At 46.9% G+C, this 19,504-nt stretch overlaps 1 protein-coding gene across 5 annotated transcripts in view; it reads right to left on the minus strand.

Annotated features, from left to right (window-relative positions):
* Positions 1-19,504, minus strand: part of Grik4 (glutamate ionotropic receptor kainate type subunit 4) — a 428,100-nt gene that overhangs the window by 127,764 nt on the left and 280,832 nt on the right. For all 5 annotated transcript variants that reach the window (XM_051156249.1, XM_051156245.1, XM_051156246.1 and 2 more), the window contains 2 exons: positions 18,628-18,806; positions 14,234-14,287 (listed from right to left, as the gene is read on the minus strand). In XM_051156249.1, the coding sequence (XP_051012206.1) occupies positions 14,234-14,287; positions 18,628-18,806 (233 nt within the window). The remainder of the gene's footprint in view (positions 1-14,233; positions 14,288-18,627; positions 18,807-19,504) is intronic.

Below are 19,504 nucleotides of genomic sequence, written 5' to 3' on the forward strand. Positions count from 1 at the left end.
CACATGCAAACTGCAGCCTGTATATAAAGCACAGACTTGCTGTTTGGGGAGGGGATTTTCTGGAGTCCCCAGCCAGAGGAGTCTCAGTGAAGAGGGTGAATCTGCCCTAGGTCCTCCTTCCACGCCACCCCAAACTGCGGAGGTCACCCGCCTAGGCGGAGTGGAAACACAGGCGGCGGGACCCAACAGAGACAGCTAAAGCGGGACTGCAGCTCGCTGACCATCCGGGGCCCAACCTAATACCGATCACACCGGACTGAGCCTGCAAACAGAGGCAGTGAGAAATCAGCTTGGAGTGCTTCCACAGACCTATCGGGTGACGTGGGTCTTGCCTAGAGCTGAACATCATAGCCCTGTGGGAAGACCTGGTTCCGTGGGCTTCCGCCAGAGCTCCGCAACCCTATTGTTCCTACCCAGCCGCAAGACACTGGCCCTGCACTCCCCGAACAAGAGAGCCAAGCTAGGGCTCCTGGCCCGAGCAAGGCAGGCACTCCCACATCATCGGGAGACAAGATGTGGATGGGTCGTGTTTGCAGTGTCTAATTGCTGACCTAGAGCATTAGTGGAGCGCCACAGCCCGGCGGGAAGACCTGGTTCCACGGGCGACCGCCAGAGCTCTGCAACCTAGTCTCCCTAACCTCCCAGCTGCAAGGCACTGGCCCTGCACTCCTGGAATGAAAGAGCCTAGCTCGGGCTCCTGGCCCCAACAAGGTAGGTACTCTCACATTATTGAGAGACGAAACGTGGGTCTTGCTTGCAGTGTCTAATTGCTGACCAAGAGCGACCTTGGTCCCTCCAGGCATATCGTTCTGGGAGAGGTTGGACACCGCTACAGGGTATAGAGACAGAGCTAAAAGACAGCTACACCCCCAGATGATCTGAACTACCTGGGGTGTTGACTACAAAGCCACAGGAAGGACAGGCAGCTGGGATCAACTTACACAACCAAAATGTGTGCGGACCTTATTCTAGATCCCCAAACTGCTGATCTGAATTACAGCAGTAAAGTCCAAACAGATATCTACTCTGGCTGACTCAGCCTGGAGCCAACGGTGCAGAGGAAAATCACCAGGAGTGAAATCGGATCACCTACCTGTTCCACGGAAATACTCCCTGATCCCCACAGGCAAGAGCACCTGACCTATAATCAGTCATCAATTAACCACTCTCAACCAGCGAAGATCACTACAAAATACCTTCCAACATCAGAGCCATCAAAATGAGAAGAGGACAGCGAAAGAACGCTAACAAAAACCAAAACAGTTTGGCATCTCCGGATCCCAACATTCCCAATGAAAACAACCTAGAGAACCTAACAGCAATGGATAGTCAAGAAAATGACCTCAAGTCCTTAGTAAAGAAGATGATAATGGAAGAAATAAATAAAATCTGTAAACAAATGCAGGAGGAGGCAAACAAGAGGGCTGAAGAATTAAAAGTGTCATATAAAGAGGCACTTGAAGAATTTCAGAAAAACATAAATAACCAGATGATGGTCATTAAAACAGTCCAAGACATGAAGATAAAAATGGAAGCTATGATGCAGGAACACACAGAAGAAAAACGTGATCAAGAGGCATCAAAGAAGAAAGCAAGCATCTCAGAGGTGGCCTTATCTAACAGACTGCAAGAAATGGAAGAACAAATATCGGGACTTGAAGATACAATCGCAGAACTGGAAACAACCATTCAGGGAAATGCTAAATCTGAAGAGTTCCTGACACAGAGCATTCAAGAATTAAAAGACAACATGAAAAGATGAAACTTGAGAATAATAGGGATAGAAGAAAGAGAAGGCAGCCGACTCCACAGCCAAGAAAATATCTTTAATAGAATAATGGAAGAAAAGTTCCCCAATTTGAAGAAGGAGATGCATACAAGCATACAAGAGGCCTACAGAACACCAAATAGAATAGACCTGAAAAGAAAAATCTTCCCACCACATAATAATAACAACACAAAATATACAGAACAAGGAAAAAATATTGAAAGCGGCAAGAGAAAAACACCAAGTAACATACGAAGGCAAACCTATCAGAATTACTCCTGACTTCTCAGCAGAGACCATGAAAGACAGAAGGGCCTGGACAGAGGTGCTACAAACCCTAAGAGAACACAGATACCAGGCAAAACTACTATATCCAGCAAAATTATCAATAACCATTGATGGAGAAGACAAGTTATTTCATGACAAAAACAAATTCAAACAGTACCTAGCCACAACTCCAGCTTTACAGAAGTTATTAGAAGGAAAATTCCACCCCAACTGGTCAAACTACAACCAAAACTACATAGGAAATAGGTAACTATACCATTGCAAAATCACAACCTCACAAAATCTCGACTGTTACAAATACCAAAAATGAAGGGACTTAACAATCACTGGTCATTAATATCTCTCAACATCAATGGTCTCAATTCTCCAATAAAAAGACACAGACTAACGGAGTGGATGCATTAACATGACCCAACATTCTTCTGCATTCAAGAAACACACCTCAACCACAAGGACAGACATTGCCTCAGAGTAAAAGGTTGGGGAAAAATATTCCAAGCAAATGGTCACAAGAAACAAGCTGGGGTAGCCATTCTAATATCTAATAAAATAGACTTTCAACCAAAATTAATCAAAAGAGATGAGGATGGACACTTCGTACTCGTCAAAGGTAAAGTCAACCAAGAAGACATCACAATTTTGAACATCTATGCTCCGAATACAAGGGCTCCCACATTTGTAAAAGAGTTATTAACAAAGCTTGCCCCACTCATCAATAACCACACATTAATAGTGGGAGACTTCAACACCCCACTTTCACTCAAGGGTAGGTCTTTGATTAAAAAACTAAGCTGGGAAATAACTTCATTAACCAATGTCATGAATCAAATGGATCTAATAGATATCTACAGAACTTTCCACCCAAACACAAAGGATTATACCTTTTTCTCAGTACCCCATGGAACGTTCTCTAAAATTGATCACATAGTTGGTCATGAAGCAAACCTCAACAGATACAAGAAGATTGAAATAATACCTTGTATCCTATCAGATCACCATGGTCTAAGGCTGGATTTCAACAACAACAGAAATAACAAAAAGCATACTAGCTAGCACGTGGAAACTAAACAACTTTCTACTTAATGACACATGGGTCACGGAAGAAATAAGGGAAGAAATAAAAGACTTCCTGAAATTCAATGAAAATGATGGAACAACATACCCAAATTTGTGGGACACATTGAAAGCAGTGCTAAGAGGAAAATTCATAGCACTAAGTGCCTTTAAAAAAAAAAAAAAAAAGAATCATCCCACATAAAATGGCCTTTCAAATTCGTTGGAGAGGATTTATCCTGAAGACCCTTGGGCTCTCACTACACAAGTCAGGTGCTAGGTTCAGGCCTCGCGAAGCTGCATGGCCCAAGATCACCTCGGCACAGCATGGCTGTCACTACCTCTTGATGACAGAGAACCCACTCGGCACAATCAATCATGGCTAGCCTTGACCTCCCTTTGCCGTGATGATTCTAAGCGCCAACCTGGGCCTCAGGGTTTGACATCTCCCACCCTCAGCAGAGTTCCAACCCCTGACTCTTGGGTCCTGAGTAAACCACCCTGCCAGGTCCTTATCCAAATCTGGTCAGGCTAGAATGAGAGGAAGGGCATTGCAAACTCAGAAGTTCCCCGTGACTGTGTGGCCTACATATGTGCAGAGCATTCTAGGGATAAGAAAACGAGCCCAGCATCCTCAGGCTGGACAGCAGCCAAGCAACCCCCTGGGCTCCTTTTAGCTGGAGAACATTTGTGGGATGAACTCAATTCATCTTGGATGTGAGGGGATGAGCTATTCCCCCTGGCCAGAACTCCCAGGCCCGGAACTCTAGAATGTGAAGAGATAATTCATTCATCTGCGCAATAAACATGACTGAGCACCTGTAATACTCCAGTCAGCCACAAGGGTCACAGAGACGGACAACACAGACTCTTGGTCTGGACTTCACGGAGCTTAGAGCCTGGAGGAGGGCTAAAGAGCTGTGAGTGGGGCTGGGAGAAGGCTCGATGGACCGTGGCTATGAATGCCTGAACCTCAGTGTTCAGATGTTGAGGTAGGCTGGTCCTGGGAGCTGGCTGGCCAGCCAGCCTAGCTAGAATGGAAGCTCCAGGTTCAGTGAGGGAGACTTTGCCTTGAGAGAATAAGGTGTAGAGCAACAGACCAAGATATCTGATGCTCTTCTCTGACATGCATATGTGAACATGAGTACATGCATTCACACACATGTGTACACATGTGAATAACACACACACATACACAACTGTGAAAGTGACAGCACACCCTAACAATTACTCAGGATGACTTCAGTGGAAGAGTGACATTTAAATAACACCTAGGAAATGGACAGGGATGACTTGCCAGAGCAGAAGATTGGGCTAACGGCATTCACCCTTTCTCCTGAAATTAATTGCCTTTTCTCTCTGTGTCTGCCCTGGCTCCCCTTCCTGTAATAATTTTAGCAATTTCAATTACTTATGGCTAATCTTGCTGATAAGTCTTTGAAAAACACATACAAACTCAGGTCCTGCTTGGCACTAAAATGAACTGCGGGGAGGATGGCAAGCTGCGCATACCTATTCTGCAGAGACAGGTAGAGCCTGGGGTATGGGAGGGTGAGTGCTGCAGAGCTCGCTAGGACCTGGCTCCAGTCTGTGACAAGAAAAGACCTAAACTGAAGCTGCTTCTCTGGGCCACGTGGGGGCCCCTGTCCAATGTGTCACTCTCTCCTATCCCCAGAGCATTGTGAATTGGACTGCTCCCAACCAATGTACAGAGAAACAAGTCCAACGCTTAGAAAGACCCTTGGGGAACACCTCACACAACCCCCATAATATACAGAGACGGAGGGCTGAAGCTCAGCAAGAAAGAATGGCTTGTGTAGACAACAGAGTGACTGAGTGAGGCGCACAGAGAAGTCATTCAATAAACAGCAAGTGTGGCCATCGCTGTCATCCAGCATCAGTGGCAGGATTAGCCCTTGGTCTCCCAGTGCCTTTGCTGCCAGTCCAGGGCCTCGACCCCTCCTGCAGGCATAGCTATTCCTCTGTAGCTCCTCTCTAGATTCCCCAGGGAACAAGCCTGGGCTGCTACCGCTGTATATGCAGCCCCCAATGGCAGCAGCATGGACACGACAGTGATGACGCAGAGATGCTGCCTGTGTGGCTGGAGGCAGCTCAGGCTCCTGGTTCCCGGCAATGTCCTGCTCTTCATTAACATCCCACGAGACTTTTGACTTTACCCCTAAATCTCCACACCGCTCCCCACCAAGGTGGCAGCCCCTTCCTACGGCACATTGCCTGTCTGAGCTCGCTGACAGTAGATTAGGGCGATCTTATCTTTCCTATTAGGAAGTGATGGCAGCTCTTGCTGGGTTTATTACCATCTGGAGAACCCCTCCAGACTCATTAGCTCAAATCTAGCTTCATTCTTCACCTCTTCTTTTCAGACACATCAGCCACAATATCAGCCAGGGCTTTACCCAGAGCCTTAATTCTTCATGCCTTGTACCCAGCTTCCATATGTCTTGTGAAACAAAGGTTCCTCCAAGCCCAGCCAGGAAAGCTGGAGGACAGAGGCTCCATTCCATTCCACTCGGTCATACGAAGTATATCCATAACAGGCTTCTGCACCCCATTGAGGCAGGCACACTCTAAGCCCCTCCAGAAACCTTGGACACCAGGGAGCCAACAAGTGCTACTATCTACTCTTAGGATCAGTTATCCTCTAAACAGACAGGCCAGGGTCCTGGTGCCGATTGCTCTTGCAACAGACACAAAAGAGAAGGGCAGTAGCAATCAGCAGCTCAGCAATGAGGCAGAGATTCCTTGCTGATGACCAAACCTATTTCCCCTTCTGCCTAGGCACACAACTAAACTACATTTCCCAGACACCTCTGCCAGGGTGTGCAACCCCATGATGAGATCTAGCCAATAGAATTTTAAGAAGTGATCTGTCCCGCTTCAAAGCCTGACCCATGAATTATTCTGTGTGTGAGCCTCCATGTTTTTTCCCCATTCCGGGCCTCTGTGAAGTTCATTTACAAACCAGAAGATGCCTGGGACACTAAATGACCTTTTGAGGCTATTACTATCAGGAACATCTTTATGGAGCTTTTGGTGAGAAATGTACAGTGTGCCTTCCACGTCTGTGGGTTCCATACCATGGATTTCTCTAACAGCCAATTGAAAATAGTCAGGGGACAATGAGGTCTATGTTGAGCATGCTCAGACACTTCTCTCATCACTGTTCCCTAAATGATGCCATACAATAACTATAAGCATTTATATTATAGTAAGGATCCATCTAGAGACAGTTTAAAGTATATGGGAGTAAATAATATACCATTTAAAGGCGGGACTTGAACATCTGTATGATTTTCTTTATTCACACAGGGTCCTAGAGCCATCTCTTCCCATAGTAAGAGACTGCATGCTTGCCTCTGCATGAAGCTGTGGTATTTGTGGGTTGATTAATTGCAGCCGTTAGCTCTGCTTATCAGTTACAATGCCACCAACAGCTACTTTTAAATCCCTACTAAGAACCTTTAAAGATGGGCATTATATCTTACTGATGAGGAAACCAAAGTCCCAAGAGCTGCAGGTCTGTGAAAGTCACTGAGAGCTCCAGAAGCAAGGCCTCTAACCTGTTCTGAACATCCGTCGGGGCTGGGCTCTCAAACACTAACTGCTTTCTCTTATTACAAAGCTTCCTCATTTAGCAGGGCCCTCAACTACACCTGTGGGGTCTTGGCTCTTCCCATCTGCAAACTCTAACTAGAGAGAAGCAGCACATCCGAACGCTCACACCCTCCGGAACTACTCTTATTAGAAAATGAAAAATAAGAAGTATTGGCAAGGTTGTAGCAAAACTCAAACTTGTGTACATTGCTGTTGGGAATGAAACATGGTGCAATCATTCCAGAAAACAGTCTGGTGGTTTCCCAGTAAATTAAAATGTGCTGACCATCTAATCCAGCAAGTGCCCTCCTTAGGGGCATACCCAGGAGGAAGAAATTGGAAGAGATATCTGCACATCCATTTTAATGGGACTATGGCTAAACAACTTGAATACTCACTGATGGGTTAATGGGTGTGCAAAATGTGGCACACATGCACCGTGGTATATTATGCAGCTTGAAGAAGGATGAGCCTGAAAGACATTAATGTGGATGAGATAAGCCAGAAACACAATGGTAAATATGGTATAATTTCATTGACATGATGCACATAGTCATATTCACCGAGAGAACGTAAATGTGTGGTTCAGGGCAGGAGCGGGCTGGGAGGAGGAGGAGGAGCGGACCAGAGCACCTTTGTCATAACAGAGTTTTGGTTTGGGAAGATGGAAAGAACTGTAGAAATGGAGGGTGATGATGATGGCACAGCAATGCAATTGTGCCTAACGCCACTGATGGTGGCTCAAACGGTAGATGCTATTACGGGTATTTTTTTTTTTTCATCATAATAGAAAGATATTTTTTTGTTAAAGCAAAGGAAATGAAATTCTGATACATGTTACAATATGGATATACCTAGAAAATATTACACTGAGTGCAATAAGCCAGTCACCAGCCAATAACAACCCTAAAGTGAGGAGCCTGGAAGACAGGAATTCACAGAGAAGAAAACAGAGGTTACCAGGGGCAGGGGAGAAGAAACAGGAGCTGTTGTTTTGGGGTTTCCTTGGGTTCTATGGTTTATAAATGGGAATATGTCGACATCACTGAATTATAAACTTAAATGTTTAAAATAGCAAATGTGATGTTATATATACTTTGGCATAATAAAAAAAATCAAAAACAGAGAGGATGAAGGAAGGGAGCATGGAAGAGAGAGAAGGAAGACTGCCTGAGTGACCTCCGGACCCTGCATGGTTGCCTTCCGACTTTGCCCAGCAATTCCATTTGCCCTGCTTTGTTCCTTCCTTGGTCCCTGATCTGCCTCTTCAGCCAACCCTCACCTGCTCTGCTGGCCAGGCCTTGCTTCCTCTATTTCCTTCTATGGCCCTGACCTCTGGCCACGTGCACCTCTGGCTTTCTGGGACCTCTCATATTTTGTGATATGACCCCCATGAGCCAGCCCTCTGCCCCAGGGCTCCCACTTCCTCCGGGGGCCTCCCATCTATGATCAAAGACCCAATCCATAGGAACTGGTTCTTGGACTCATTAGAACTATAAATGGGGACACAAAGTTGCTTCCCTGATGGATGATACTGCCAATATGAGCACCTCCAAATCGTTCTTGAAATAGATGAGAGAATGGAAGTCCTCTTGCTGTGCACTGTGACTGAGCCCTTTCATTCTAGCCAGAGCGGGGGGAGGGGGGGCCGGTGTTGTCCCGAGCGCAGGTGTACCTCCTTCTCCTAAAGTGTTTGTCTCGTTACCTTACACCTTCCTGTAGGCATAAGGTTATTGTGTGGTTTAAATTCTGACTTCCTGTCTACGTGGTGTGTAAACTCTGCTCCCCAACTGTTCCTGTTGGGGGACAGCTTACAGAAGATGAATGAGCAGGGGAGAGACTAATTGCTGGACTTCCTGCCAGCCAGGGGAGGAGGAATCAGAGGAAGAAGCCAGAGGAGTGGGCCACCAGGAGAGGTCCAAAGTAGAGGAGGAAGGATCTGGAGCTGAGGAAAGCTACAAAAGTGCAAGCATCTCTAGGATGCTTCCTGGGCGTAAGACAAAATAGATGCAGGGTTAACAACAGACTTAAACTGCTCAGATGGTGTTGTGAAGCCCTGTATTACAAAAGAGTCTCCATTATTTGTGTGATAGTGGGGTTAAGAAATAAGCTAAAAGAAACAAACACATTTTATAAAAATAATTCCACCACCTTCCTGTCGCTCTGCCACTGAGCTAGGTTTCCCCTGGATCCACCAGCCTGGCTTCTAAACCATAAACTGTGCTGGACTCTGATGGACACAAGAGCAGCCCCATTTTTATTTCCTGGCTCAGCAACACTTCTTACATCAATCCCCCTAGTCACTCAAAGTTTAAGGTTGACATGTACACGCTCCCCAGTGGCCAGACCCTGACTGAGAAACTGCGCTTTGTGTAGCATGAACAGGGCTCAGTGAATTGATGGCTTAATGTTTAATTTATGATTGGTCCTTTTGTCCCAACTCTTGCTATAGATAATCAACAGATCGAACCCAGAACCATCAGTTTAATTCATTTATTACAGATGCCCTTTGTCAACCAGTGTTCTTGGCACCTGGATGGGACTGAGGCATGGGGACATGGTCAATACTCAGTAATTACTGACATGCACACAAATATCCTGCAATTGCAAGTATGCTCATGCATAACAGCTGTTCAGTCACTGGAAAAGGAGAAAATACTATTTTAGGAATCATTCTTTTGGGGAGCAAAATATGTTTCCTGTTCCTCTTAACCTAGAAGAAGCAAAGCCAAGACTTTCTAAAATAATAACTCCCTTTCATTAAACCCATATTGTGTGCCAATTGCTCTCATGAGCTAGGTACAGGGCCCACTGACTATAGAGGTTACCAGAGCTCAGACAGGTTGGGCAGTCCACACAGCTGCTAGCTCCTCGAACTAGAAGGCTAAAGGCCTGTCTATCAGAAGCCCAGGTCTGTGCTTTTCCGGTTCTCCTTGGTGGTTTTCATGAAGCAGACCATGGAAGTTATCACTGTTACAGAAGCCAGAGAGTGGGGGAGGGAAGAGGATGAGATGGGTTCCTTTAGGGCCTGAGAGAGGGAGTGCATCGGTGTGGTGGGAGGGGCTGGAGGCTGCAGGTCACCCTCTGCCACAAAGCCCTTGTGCTCTGCCTCCAAACTCAGAAAACTGGCAGCAAGGCTGACCCTAAAACAATGCTTTCCTCCTACTGGGTCCTGTTCCTGCTGGAAAGACAAGGAACTAGCGAGAAGCTTCCAGAACACCATCTCACTGGCTGATTTCTGCAGCGCTCCTGTTTCTGTTTTCTTGACTGTTTCCTAAGCAGCATCACTTAAATAGTGAGAGCTCTGCTTTCCCCTTGAAAACCCCCTGTCTGGTGTGAGTCCTGTTGATTGCAGGTGCAAAGGACTCTGGCTGAGACAGAGTGCAGAGCCATTCTTGCCGGTGCCCACCAACAAGACAGAAGCTCTGAACTGTGCAAGCGTCCTCCTGCTATGAAAAACCATAAGGCTCCTTAGGGACCCAGGAAGCTTTGCACATACCACTCAGCAACATCCATTGTAAGCTTTTGTTATGTCCAAAACAAGAAAATGAATGCCCTGAGAATCTGTGAGGCTCTCCTAAAGTCACCCAGAGAGGGCAAGGTAAATGAGGATTTGGTACCTGGACCTCCTGACTTGACAGCTACATTTTTTTTTACACTAGAGAACACTGTCACCTTCCCAAGAACAGGGAAGGATGCTACACAGTTTGGTGGGTGCTGTCCTCCTAGAAACTCAAGCCAGCACCTCCATCTATTTCTGGCTACTGCCGGGGGTGGGGGACTATTTCAGCCTGCTGAGTGACCTGGTGACTCCGGGATGCCCAGCTCCATCCTTAGATGCTGCCCTTGTCTGGGGCAAGGTCCCTCCCTGGCAGGCTGGCACAGTGCAGGCAACCTCATCCCCACCCACCTGCTTTTCTTTGCTCCTTCCTCTGTCCAACCCCCCAAGGCGGCAGCCTCTCAGAATGGAGCTGCAGTGCAACTGTACTTTAATCTCTTTCCTCTCCTGCCAACTTTCCCAGGCTGCCCCAGATGCCCCCTCACCTTAAGCAAACCCATTTACACTGCTGTGGGAATAGCCTAATCTTCTTCTCCCTTTTACATGTTAATTCTCCAATTCACAGCTGCAGCGTTAGATAGAAGAAAGAAAAAGAAAAGAAAAAAAAAAAAAAAAAAGCAAAAAATATGGCAAACAAAAGAGTTTGTTCTATTTTACATTTTGAGGGGAGTGAGGGGGCTTCTGGGGCTCTGGTGATGTTCTATTCCTGGATGGAGAGGCTGCTTACACAGGTGTGCTCACTTGGAGACAGCTCTCTTTGCTCTATGCATATATAATGTGCACGGTGTTCTGTAGGAACACCAGACTTGAGTAAATGATCCCATGGGCTAGGCCTGGTGGCATACACCTGTGACTCCAGCATCAGGAGGCCGAGGCAGAGGATTGTCATGAGCTCTGAGGCCAGCCTGGGCTACAAAATTAGAAGTGGTTACAACACACCCTAATGTGAGCCAGTCATGTACTCTCAAGGTCAGGCCATGGGGAATGACTTCCTTGCAAACACCCGTGGAAGAAGACCCTATACCAGAAGGGGAAATTTTTCTTCGTTCCTTTGTAATCTTTCACCTCTGGGAGCTTTGGGTCCACCAATATATCAGGGCTAACACAGTTCCAGAGCAGTGCCAAGAGGAAGCAATGAACTCACGCTTGTTACTCAAGCAAGCATCTCTTAGATACTGCAGGACCACAGAGAAGACCTGGTCTCCAGTTCCCAGGAGGGAGACTTCACGGCCTTCTAAGCCATCCATGCACACTGTCAGCAAGGTTTACTGACAAGCAACCTTTCCCTTAGTCAGGTTAAAGCGTCCGAGCCACGAGGCTGAATCCTGTTCTTAACTTAGCAAGGCTCTTGTCTCACTGGTTATTTTCAAAGAAGGATATCAACAGATTGTGAAAAAGAAGCACGTGAGTTCGTATTCCTGAGAATACGTGAGTTTAAAGGCCCTTGCTGCTTTGTGGGCACACTGTGAACCATCTTATGTCAAACTAACTGAGGTGCAGTTTCTTATCCCGGAGCAGTCTTCCTTTCCTTGTATGTACAGACTCTACTTTTCTTCCAGCACTTTCTTCAATGAAGGTATTCCCTATTGCTCAAGGTTGAGCATGCAGTCCCTACCTGAGGGGCTGGTGCAGTGTATTATATATCTAAAAATAGTTTTCACAAAGCATGCGTGGATTCTTTCTTTTTAAAAACATTCTATTTATTTAGTGTGCGTGCGTGCCTGCATGTGTGTATGTGTGTGTGTGTGTGTGTGTGTGTGTGTGTGTGTGTGTGTGTGTGTAGCATACATACACAAAATAAGAGACTCATGTGCATACATGTGCACACATACAACTTGAGGGAGTTAGTTTTCTCCTTCTAGAATGTCGAGCTCAGGTCATAGGGCTTGGCAGTAGGAGCCTTTCCCAGCTGAGCCATCTTGTTGGCTTGGTTTCTTATTCCAGTCCCAACTCCTCATGCCTGGTCAGTCCCTGGTATATAAGAAGTACTCAAAAGCACACCTGGATGACGGAGCTGTCTGTCATCATTGTTTGGATGTAAGATGCCTGCCCCTCCCAGGCTCTTATGTCTGAATGGTCAGTTCCCAGCCAGTGCTGACTGGGGAAGCTGTGCAGTTGTTGGGAGGGGAGTCTTGCTGAATGAGGTAGTTCACTGAAGGGTGAGCCTCCTGGATTACTGCCTGGCTGCAGTCGCAGCAGGATTGCACTCAGCTCATCAATCTTTTGGGGAAATGGGGTGTGTTGCAAGCTCCACCCCTCCAGCCTGACTCCCAGACACCATGGCTTCCACACCTTCCCCACCATAATGTAACGCCTGCTCAAACAGTGAGCTAAAATAAGCCCTTCTTCTCCTGGCAGGCATTTGGTCATAGCAGTGAGAAAAGCAATGACTACCCCCGAGTCAGGTGATTTATAAAATAAACTAAACTTCTCTGTATGGCAATCTATAATAGCGTACGGACGATGACCAAAACATCTCGCGGCCTGTGAACAACTGAGCAAACTGCAGCACAGCTACCCATGTAGCCCGATTAGCAGTAAAGACGCAACTACCCAGGTGGGTCCCCAGGGCCTTCTGTCGTGTGAACTCGCCAGCCTCAGAAGGTCACACACTGTATCACGTTCCTCAAACTGTAAAATTAGAGAAACAGGGCACCGGCTAGTGGCTGCTAAGATATAGAGATGGTAGGGGGGAGCACGGCAGGTTTGCTACAGAGCAAGGCCTTGTGGGCTCCAGGCTTGGCAAACAAATATATGCAGCTATCTTCGTGGCTTCTTAGACAACTTGTCATTATTCCTAAATTAAAAGTTACACAAGTTTTAGTTCTCTGCATTTGTGTGTTAGTGTGGGCATGTTAGTGCAGATGCCTGCAGAGGCCAGAGAAGGGTATCAAATGCCCGGGAGCTGGAGTTACAGGTAGCTGTGAGCCACCCATTTGGGTGCTGGGAACCAGACTTGGGTCCTCTGCAAAACCAGTATGTGCTTTTAACCTCTGAGCCATCACTTCAGCTCCAGATGTTTTTTTTTTAATACTTGTTTTCTTAATTTCTGACTATTCTTGAGTTGACTATATACATTAATATACAGACACTTTTTTAATATATGGATACATATACCACAGTAATTTCCACATTTGTTTGTTTGCTTGTTTGTTTGTTTGTTTTGAGACAGGGTTTCACTCTATAGACCTGGTTGTCCTAGAACTTATTCTGTAGACCATACTGGCCTTGAACTCAGAGATCCACCTGCCCCTGCCTCTCCAGCACTGTGATTAAAGGTGTATACCACCACTGTCCAGTATTTCTCATGTTTCTTAACACTTTATAACTTCATAATGCTTCCACATATGTTAAGTCACATCATTTGACAGCAGCCCAGTGATGTAGCTGTTCGTGCCTCTCTGATAGATAAGCACACCACACATGGCTCGGTGCTTTGTTGAAGGGCAATGTGGCTGGTATTTGGAAAAGCTGGTCCTTAAGCCTAATTCAATACAATTCCAGCTCTCTCATTCATAAAATGAGGGGTCTAGCTAAGATGACCTGTGGAGATACATGCAGTTATAACACCATCAGACATGCACACATCTTGTGCCCTGGAGGGAGGCGGGGGGGGGGGGGGGGGAGACTCCTACTGCAGGCGAGAAACTATACCTACTGAGGAGGCTCATCCATTGCACAGCTGCCCTGAGGAGTCCTTGCTATAAAACCAGCGAGACTTGGGGGCGGGGCATCAGAGCCTCCAAATTCTCATTCTCACAAGGCTTAAAGTGTTGGCTTGAAAAACCCCCCACAGGCTTCTGGATCCTGTGTCTTCACAATGCTCAGACACTATGGTTGGCTTCTGTTGGTTTTGCCTCCCTTTCCCCACAAGCCATCTTCCAGACAGTACCCTTTCAGGACCCACTGACAACAGTCTGCTAAGGAGGAGGGCTGTGGAAGCATCTTACCAGATTGGTGAAGATGTACGTGTAATAGGCGGACACCATTCCCAGTTCAGCTGCCTGCAACGCGAAGAAAAGGAGATTAGAAGAGAGGAACTCACAGGGGCGGCAGGGGCAGGAGGCTACCATTTATCTGACCCACGAACCCTCAGTGCAAAGCAGAGCAGAGAACTTTGGTTGGTTCTCAAGCAGCCCTGGACGTCAGAGGATCAATGACAGAGCCTCTACAGCACGTCTGTCTGCCTCACCTGTCTCCCCACCCTGGGTAACACTCGCTTATCTGGTGTTCTCATGTACAACACACTCCCACAAACAGGACTGAGTATCATAGGAACCAGAATGGATTTAAGGGAAATGGAGCAAATAAAGAAACATACTAGAATAATCCCCATGACTCCTAACAATAACACTGGCCAAGGTTTGCCCACTGTCCAGTCTGTGCCAGGTACTCTAAAGCCTTCCATGTGGGCTAACCAAAGGGCGGCAAGCACTTTTTTCCTCCTCAACTCCCATTTTCCAGCAGAGAAAACTGGCACAACAATGACTAAGTCACTTGTATGAGATCACGTGCAGCCTAATTCCAAGGCTTTTAAGCAAATCATACTCCACCTCATGAACCACAAGCCTGATGGAAGTGTACATACAGCACTATCAGGGACTGTCAGTAGGATTGTGGGGCATGCCCAAATGAACCCTGCCTCTGTCAGAACCCTGTGGATATCAAGTGAGTCGTTTGCAAGCCCAGTTCCTTTGTTCCTGCTAAGAAACAAGTTGACCATGACATGCCTCACCCTTGATCACTGCATAGTAGTGTGGTGTCACCCCACAACTGAGAAATGTGGCTTTATTACAGCCTTCCTTTTGTCTGATCCCTGCAGCCATCACAAACATCCCTAGTCAACCTTCTCTGTCAGTGTCCCTGGCTTTGAGTGTGACAGATGCTACAGAAACTGACAAGGAGATCAGGTAAGTAATGAGCCCAGGTATCTCCAGGGTCTTTGTCCCTCCTGACACTCTGTTAGATTTTCATAATATAGCCTGCAGCCCCAGGCTACTGGGAAATGGCTCTTGTCGTTAATATTGTGGTGGGGGAGGGGAGAAACAAGACCAGGATAATTGCATTTTTCCTCTTTCTCTCCCAAGAACTCAAATAACTTTGGGAGCAGTCTTAACTTTGTATCTTCCCAGCTGTCTGAGGCTCAGGATACACTGGCATTGCTTTCATTCCAATGGGTACTTGAAGTGCAGAAAGGCATGGTGACAAGATTAAGTTTGTGGGGACTGTCACAGAGTGCAAAGTTTCAATGGGGGCTCCTCCCCTTAATGCTTCCTTCCCCACTCTCAAGACAATGATAAGGCAGGATGCTACTGTCCACACCTCACCACACCCACTCACATCTTTCCTACAAGAGTACCACTGCTTAGAACACTGCCTAGACACATATGAACTACTGATGACAGGCATCCAGCCAGGAGCAGGCTATGGGGCATAGTTGGTAATTAAAAGCCATTTTGTGAAACTTGCTGTCCTAGAGATAAAAGATAAGAGATCCTTGGTTTTTAAGACATGAATTCTGGGTAAACACGGAATTCGTTGGTGAAACAGCCAGTCAATAAAGTAAGGGATTACTGCGCAAAGCCTCCTGAAATCAAGAAGCTGCCAAGAGCTGCCAAACAGATCATGGCTCCCAAGTGCACACGGGGCTCCAGAAAGCTCTGTGAGCCTCCAGGGAGAGGATCATGGAGCCCTGTGGAAGCCCAAGGATAGAGGCCAGGCTTGCTGGAGAAACTGGCTGCCTGTGAGTACCAGGGTATCAGGTGAGAAGCAAAGGATCAGGCTTCCTCAAAGCCTTCCTGCTCATCAATCAGTTTGGCTGTAAAGACGCAAGAGTGTAGGTAGGAGGGAGGATTTAGAAAGGATGGCCACAGGGCACTCAGAACAGCTGTCTAACGAGTATCATCATAGACAATTGCCTTCAAAAGCATGATGCAATATATAAATACATACATCTCCCTCCCCCTGCAGGAAAAAAAAAAAACCCCTAGGAAATGGAAAAACACAAGGCATGTTTAAAGGAAATTCCCAGGGCTGGAGAGATGGCTCAGCCATTAAGGGCTAGGCTCACAAGCGAAAATATAGAAGAACCTCCCAGCATTGGCCAAGGTACGCTGAATGACATTTCTGAGTGTGTAAATGGTAAGGGCGGCGAGTCATCTCAAACTCCTTCAGAGTGTGCATCGCGTGAGCTTGGCATTCCCCTTTGAGAAGCATATGCTAAAGAAATATGCACGAACACACGTGCAGAAAGATTTACGTGTGAAGATGTGTGCCCTAACATTATTTATCATAGCAAAAGATTGGAAACAACCTGTTTCTACAAGGATGAAGGGATGGCAAAATAAATTATGGGACACCAGCATGACAGGAAATGATACAGCCACTAAAATATCTGTAGAGAAATATTTAATGACACGGAAAATGTATGATATATAGTTGAGCAAAAAGAATAGCTGATTGTAGAAAGTTTTAAGCAGTGTGAGGATAATTGGGGGATGTCTGAAGCAGAGTGAATAGACCTTAACATTTTAGGAAAGGTTAAGGCTGGGCGATGGATTGTGAGTGATAATTATTTTCTTATTTGTACTTTTAAAAACATCTCAGCAATGAACTCAGAATGTTGGCAGGGTCGGGTAGGGTGGAGAGCTGGGGGACATCAATTTTGTGTGCCAGGAGTCAAGGGGCACTTTTGGAAAGAACTACCCCTCCTCCGTCCTCTGCTCTCCATGGAGATGCTGGATGGACATCTGTGTACTGAGCTGAGGTTCTTACCCTCAGCCTGCTTCTCTCATCCCCTGGAACCTACAAGAGCCTTTTCATTCTTAATGACATCACCGGTAATATTGCCAACTGTGAGAAGGAAAAGGACAAAAAGGTGTGTGTGTGTCTGTGTATCTCTCTCTCTTTGTATGTGTGTTCTGTGTGTATTCATGTCTCTCTCTTTGTGTGTGTGTGTCTGTATATGAGTGTGTCTCTGTGTTTTTGTGTCTCTATGTATTCATGACTCCCTGTATATGCGTCTCTCTGTTTCTCTCTGTGTGTGTGTGTGTGTGTGTGCGCGCGTGTGTGCATGCATGCGTGTGTACCTGTGTGCGTGTATGTTTGTGTGTATATGAGTGTGTCTCTGTGTCTGTGTGTGTTCATGATTCCCTGTGTGTGAGTCTCTCTGTCTGTCTTTGTCTCTCCGTGTGTGTGTGTGTGTGTGTGTGTGTGTGTGTGTGTGTGTGTTTGAGTGTTTTTTCATAAGTTGAGTGCTCATAGACAGATGTGGTTTTGGTGCTGTGGAAAATTACTATAGCAACAGGCTGAAGGGACAGCCCTGGGTACTGAGAGAACTCATTCAAATCTCTTATTAACTCTCAGATTTTTTTTTTAAAAAAAGGAACTTGGGCAGGGAGGGAGGAAAAAAGGCAGACAAAAAAAGAGAGGAAGAAGCAGATATTGAGGTTTTTTTCTGGGGGGGGGGGGACTCCACACAGCCAGGCAGAGGTTAACAAGGAGCCTGGCTACCCCTGTGGAAGATGGCAGGATGTGTTTAAATGTGCAATTAAAATAACATTAAGAGAGGTCAATGTGCCTGAGCAGTTATGAGGACTACTGAGAAACCAGGGAAGAGCCCAGAGCAAGGCTTGCTCTCTGAAGCACATGCTTAGTTCAGGGACTGGTGCCAGGTGGCACCTCAGCTGTCCAGCTGTTTCCAGCTGTCTATATGGCCCTAATCACCTGATTTCTCTCTGTGGAACCTGCCTCTCTGACAAACTTCCATGTCCACATCTCTATGTCTGCTTGGCCATCACTCTGAGTCACTACGAGTCTAATGAAAGTGCCTTCCCTGTGGGTGAGAGCAAACCAGGTATGCTGTGCCCTGGTCCCCACCCAGCTGACCCCTGACAGCTGATGATAACCTCCCAGGGCCTCAGCTTCTTCTTCACCTCTGCGATGAAGACAACACCTTGGAGAGGACTGTGCTGTGAAATGACAGGGAGGCACTTTACAAGCTGTTGAAAAGCTGTCATGGCTGAGGACAGGCTGACACTCAACACCATACATAAGTGGCGCCATATGTGCACTGTCTGACAAGCGGCCCCCACCGGATCCTCTCAAGTCTGACTCTAGGTCCAACTGGCCTCTCAGCCCCACCAGGTGCTAAGTGTTTCTGAGTGGCACCCTCATCCTGCTTTCTCGTTGAGGGAACTATTGTCCATGGAAACAGAATTAGATAGAGGGGAAATCAACATTCAGATCCAGCCCAGGACCAAGGGGCAGCCTTAGCTCAAGTCAGGGGAGATGGGGTATGAAGGGTTAACCATGCTCCCAGCCACCACCCAAGCCGTGCTCCCACCTTCAGGAGGATGGTGTGGGACATGGAGGCATTGGCATGGATGATGATAGTAGCTGTCTTGTCATCCCGGATCTCCTTGAGGAGTGGAGTGGGGTCCCGTGTGTCATCCAGCATCCGGACGGAGAGCGTGTCCTTGGAGATAAGGAATTGCCGGAGCAACTTCTCCAGGTTTAAAAGGCCTGAAACAGGAAGGAGGGAAAAGACCCTGAGGGTCTGCAGAGCTGCTTCCACAGATGCCCGGGCAAAAAGTGGGGGCACATGGTGACTCAGGCTGGAGACAACTCAGGGCCAGTACAGTTCAGGACCAGTGTAGCTCAGAGCCAGCGCTGCAAGGCCTCTAAACCCCAAGCCAGTTTCTCTGCCTCTCGGGCTTCACTTATGCCATCTAAATATAAAGAGCATCGAGAAGCTCCCATCAGCTCCCCCCAGTAGTCCTCTACTGTTAGATAGAACACGAGGCCCCTTCAGGGATGCAGGGCAGGGTAAGAGAGCACCCAATCCTTCCTTGAAGCACTATGCCTAGTGGCTGAGAGCTAGATTTAAAAAGCAGCAGCCCTGGATTTCTTTTCCCACTTCCAGAACCTTCTTATATAGCCAGCTATATAGTCGGGTCCTTCTCTAGGAATGACACATCCTAACAGTGAGCAGCTCCTGGGCTGTGTGCGCGTCCGGTGATGCATTGCAAAGCTCTCAGGTGCTCAGGAAAACCCAGAAGTGTTCCTTCAAGCTCCATCAAGAAAAGCCTTCGCTTCCATTTTGATGGTGGCAGAGCAGTTCCCTCAAGATCCCGAGGCCCAGGAAAGAGTCCTAGTAAACCTCTTTGAATTCCTCAGAGCTCTGTGGCTGCTCTAAGATGAGGTATTATCATGATCATAAA

This window comes from Acomys russatus, chromosome 14 (genome assembly GCF_903995435.1).
Source record: "Acomys russatus chromosome 14, mAcoRus1.1, whole genome shotgun sequence".
NCBI classification, from domain to species: domain Eukaryota; kingdom Metazoa; phylum Chordata; class Mammalia; order Rodentia; family Muridae; genus Acomys; species Acomys russatus.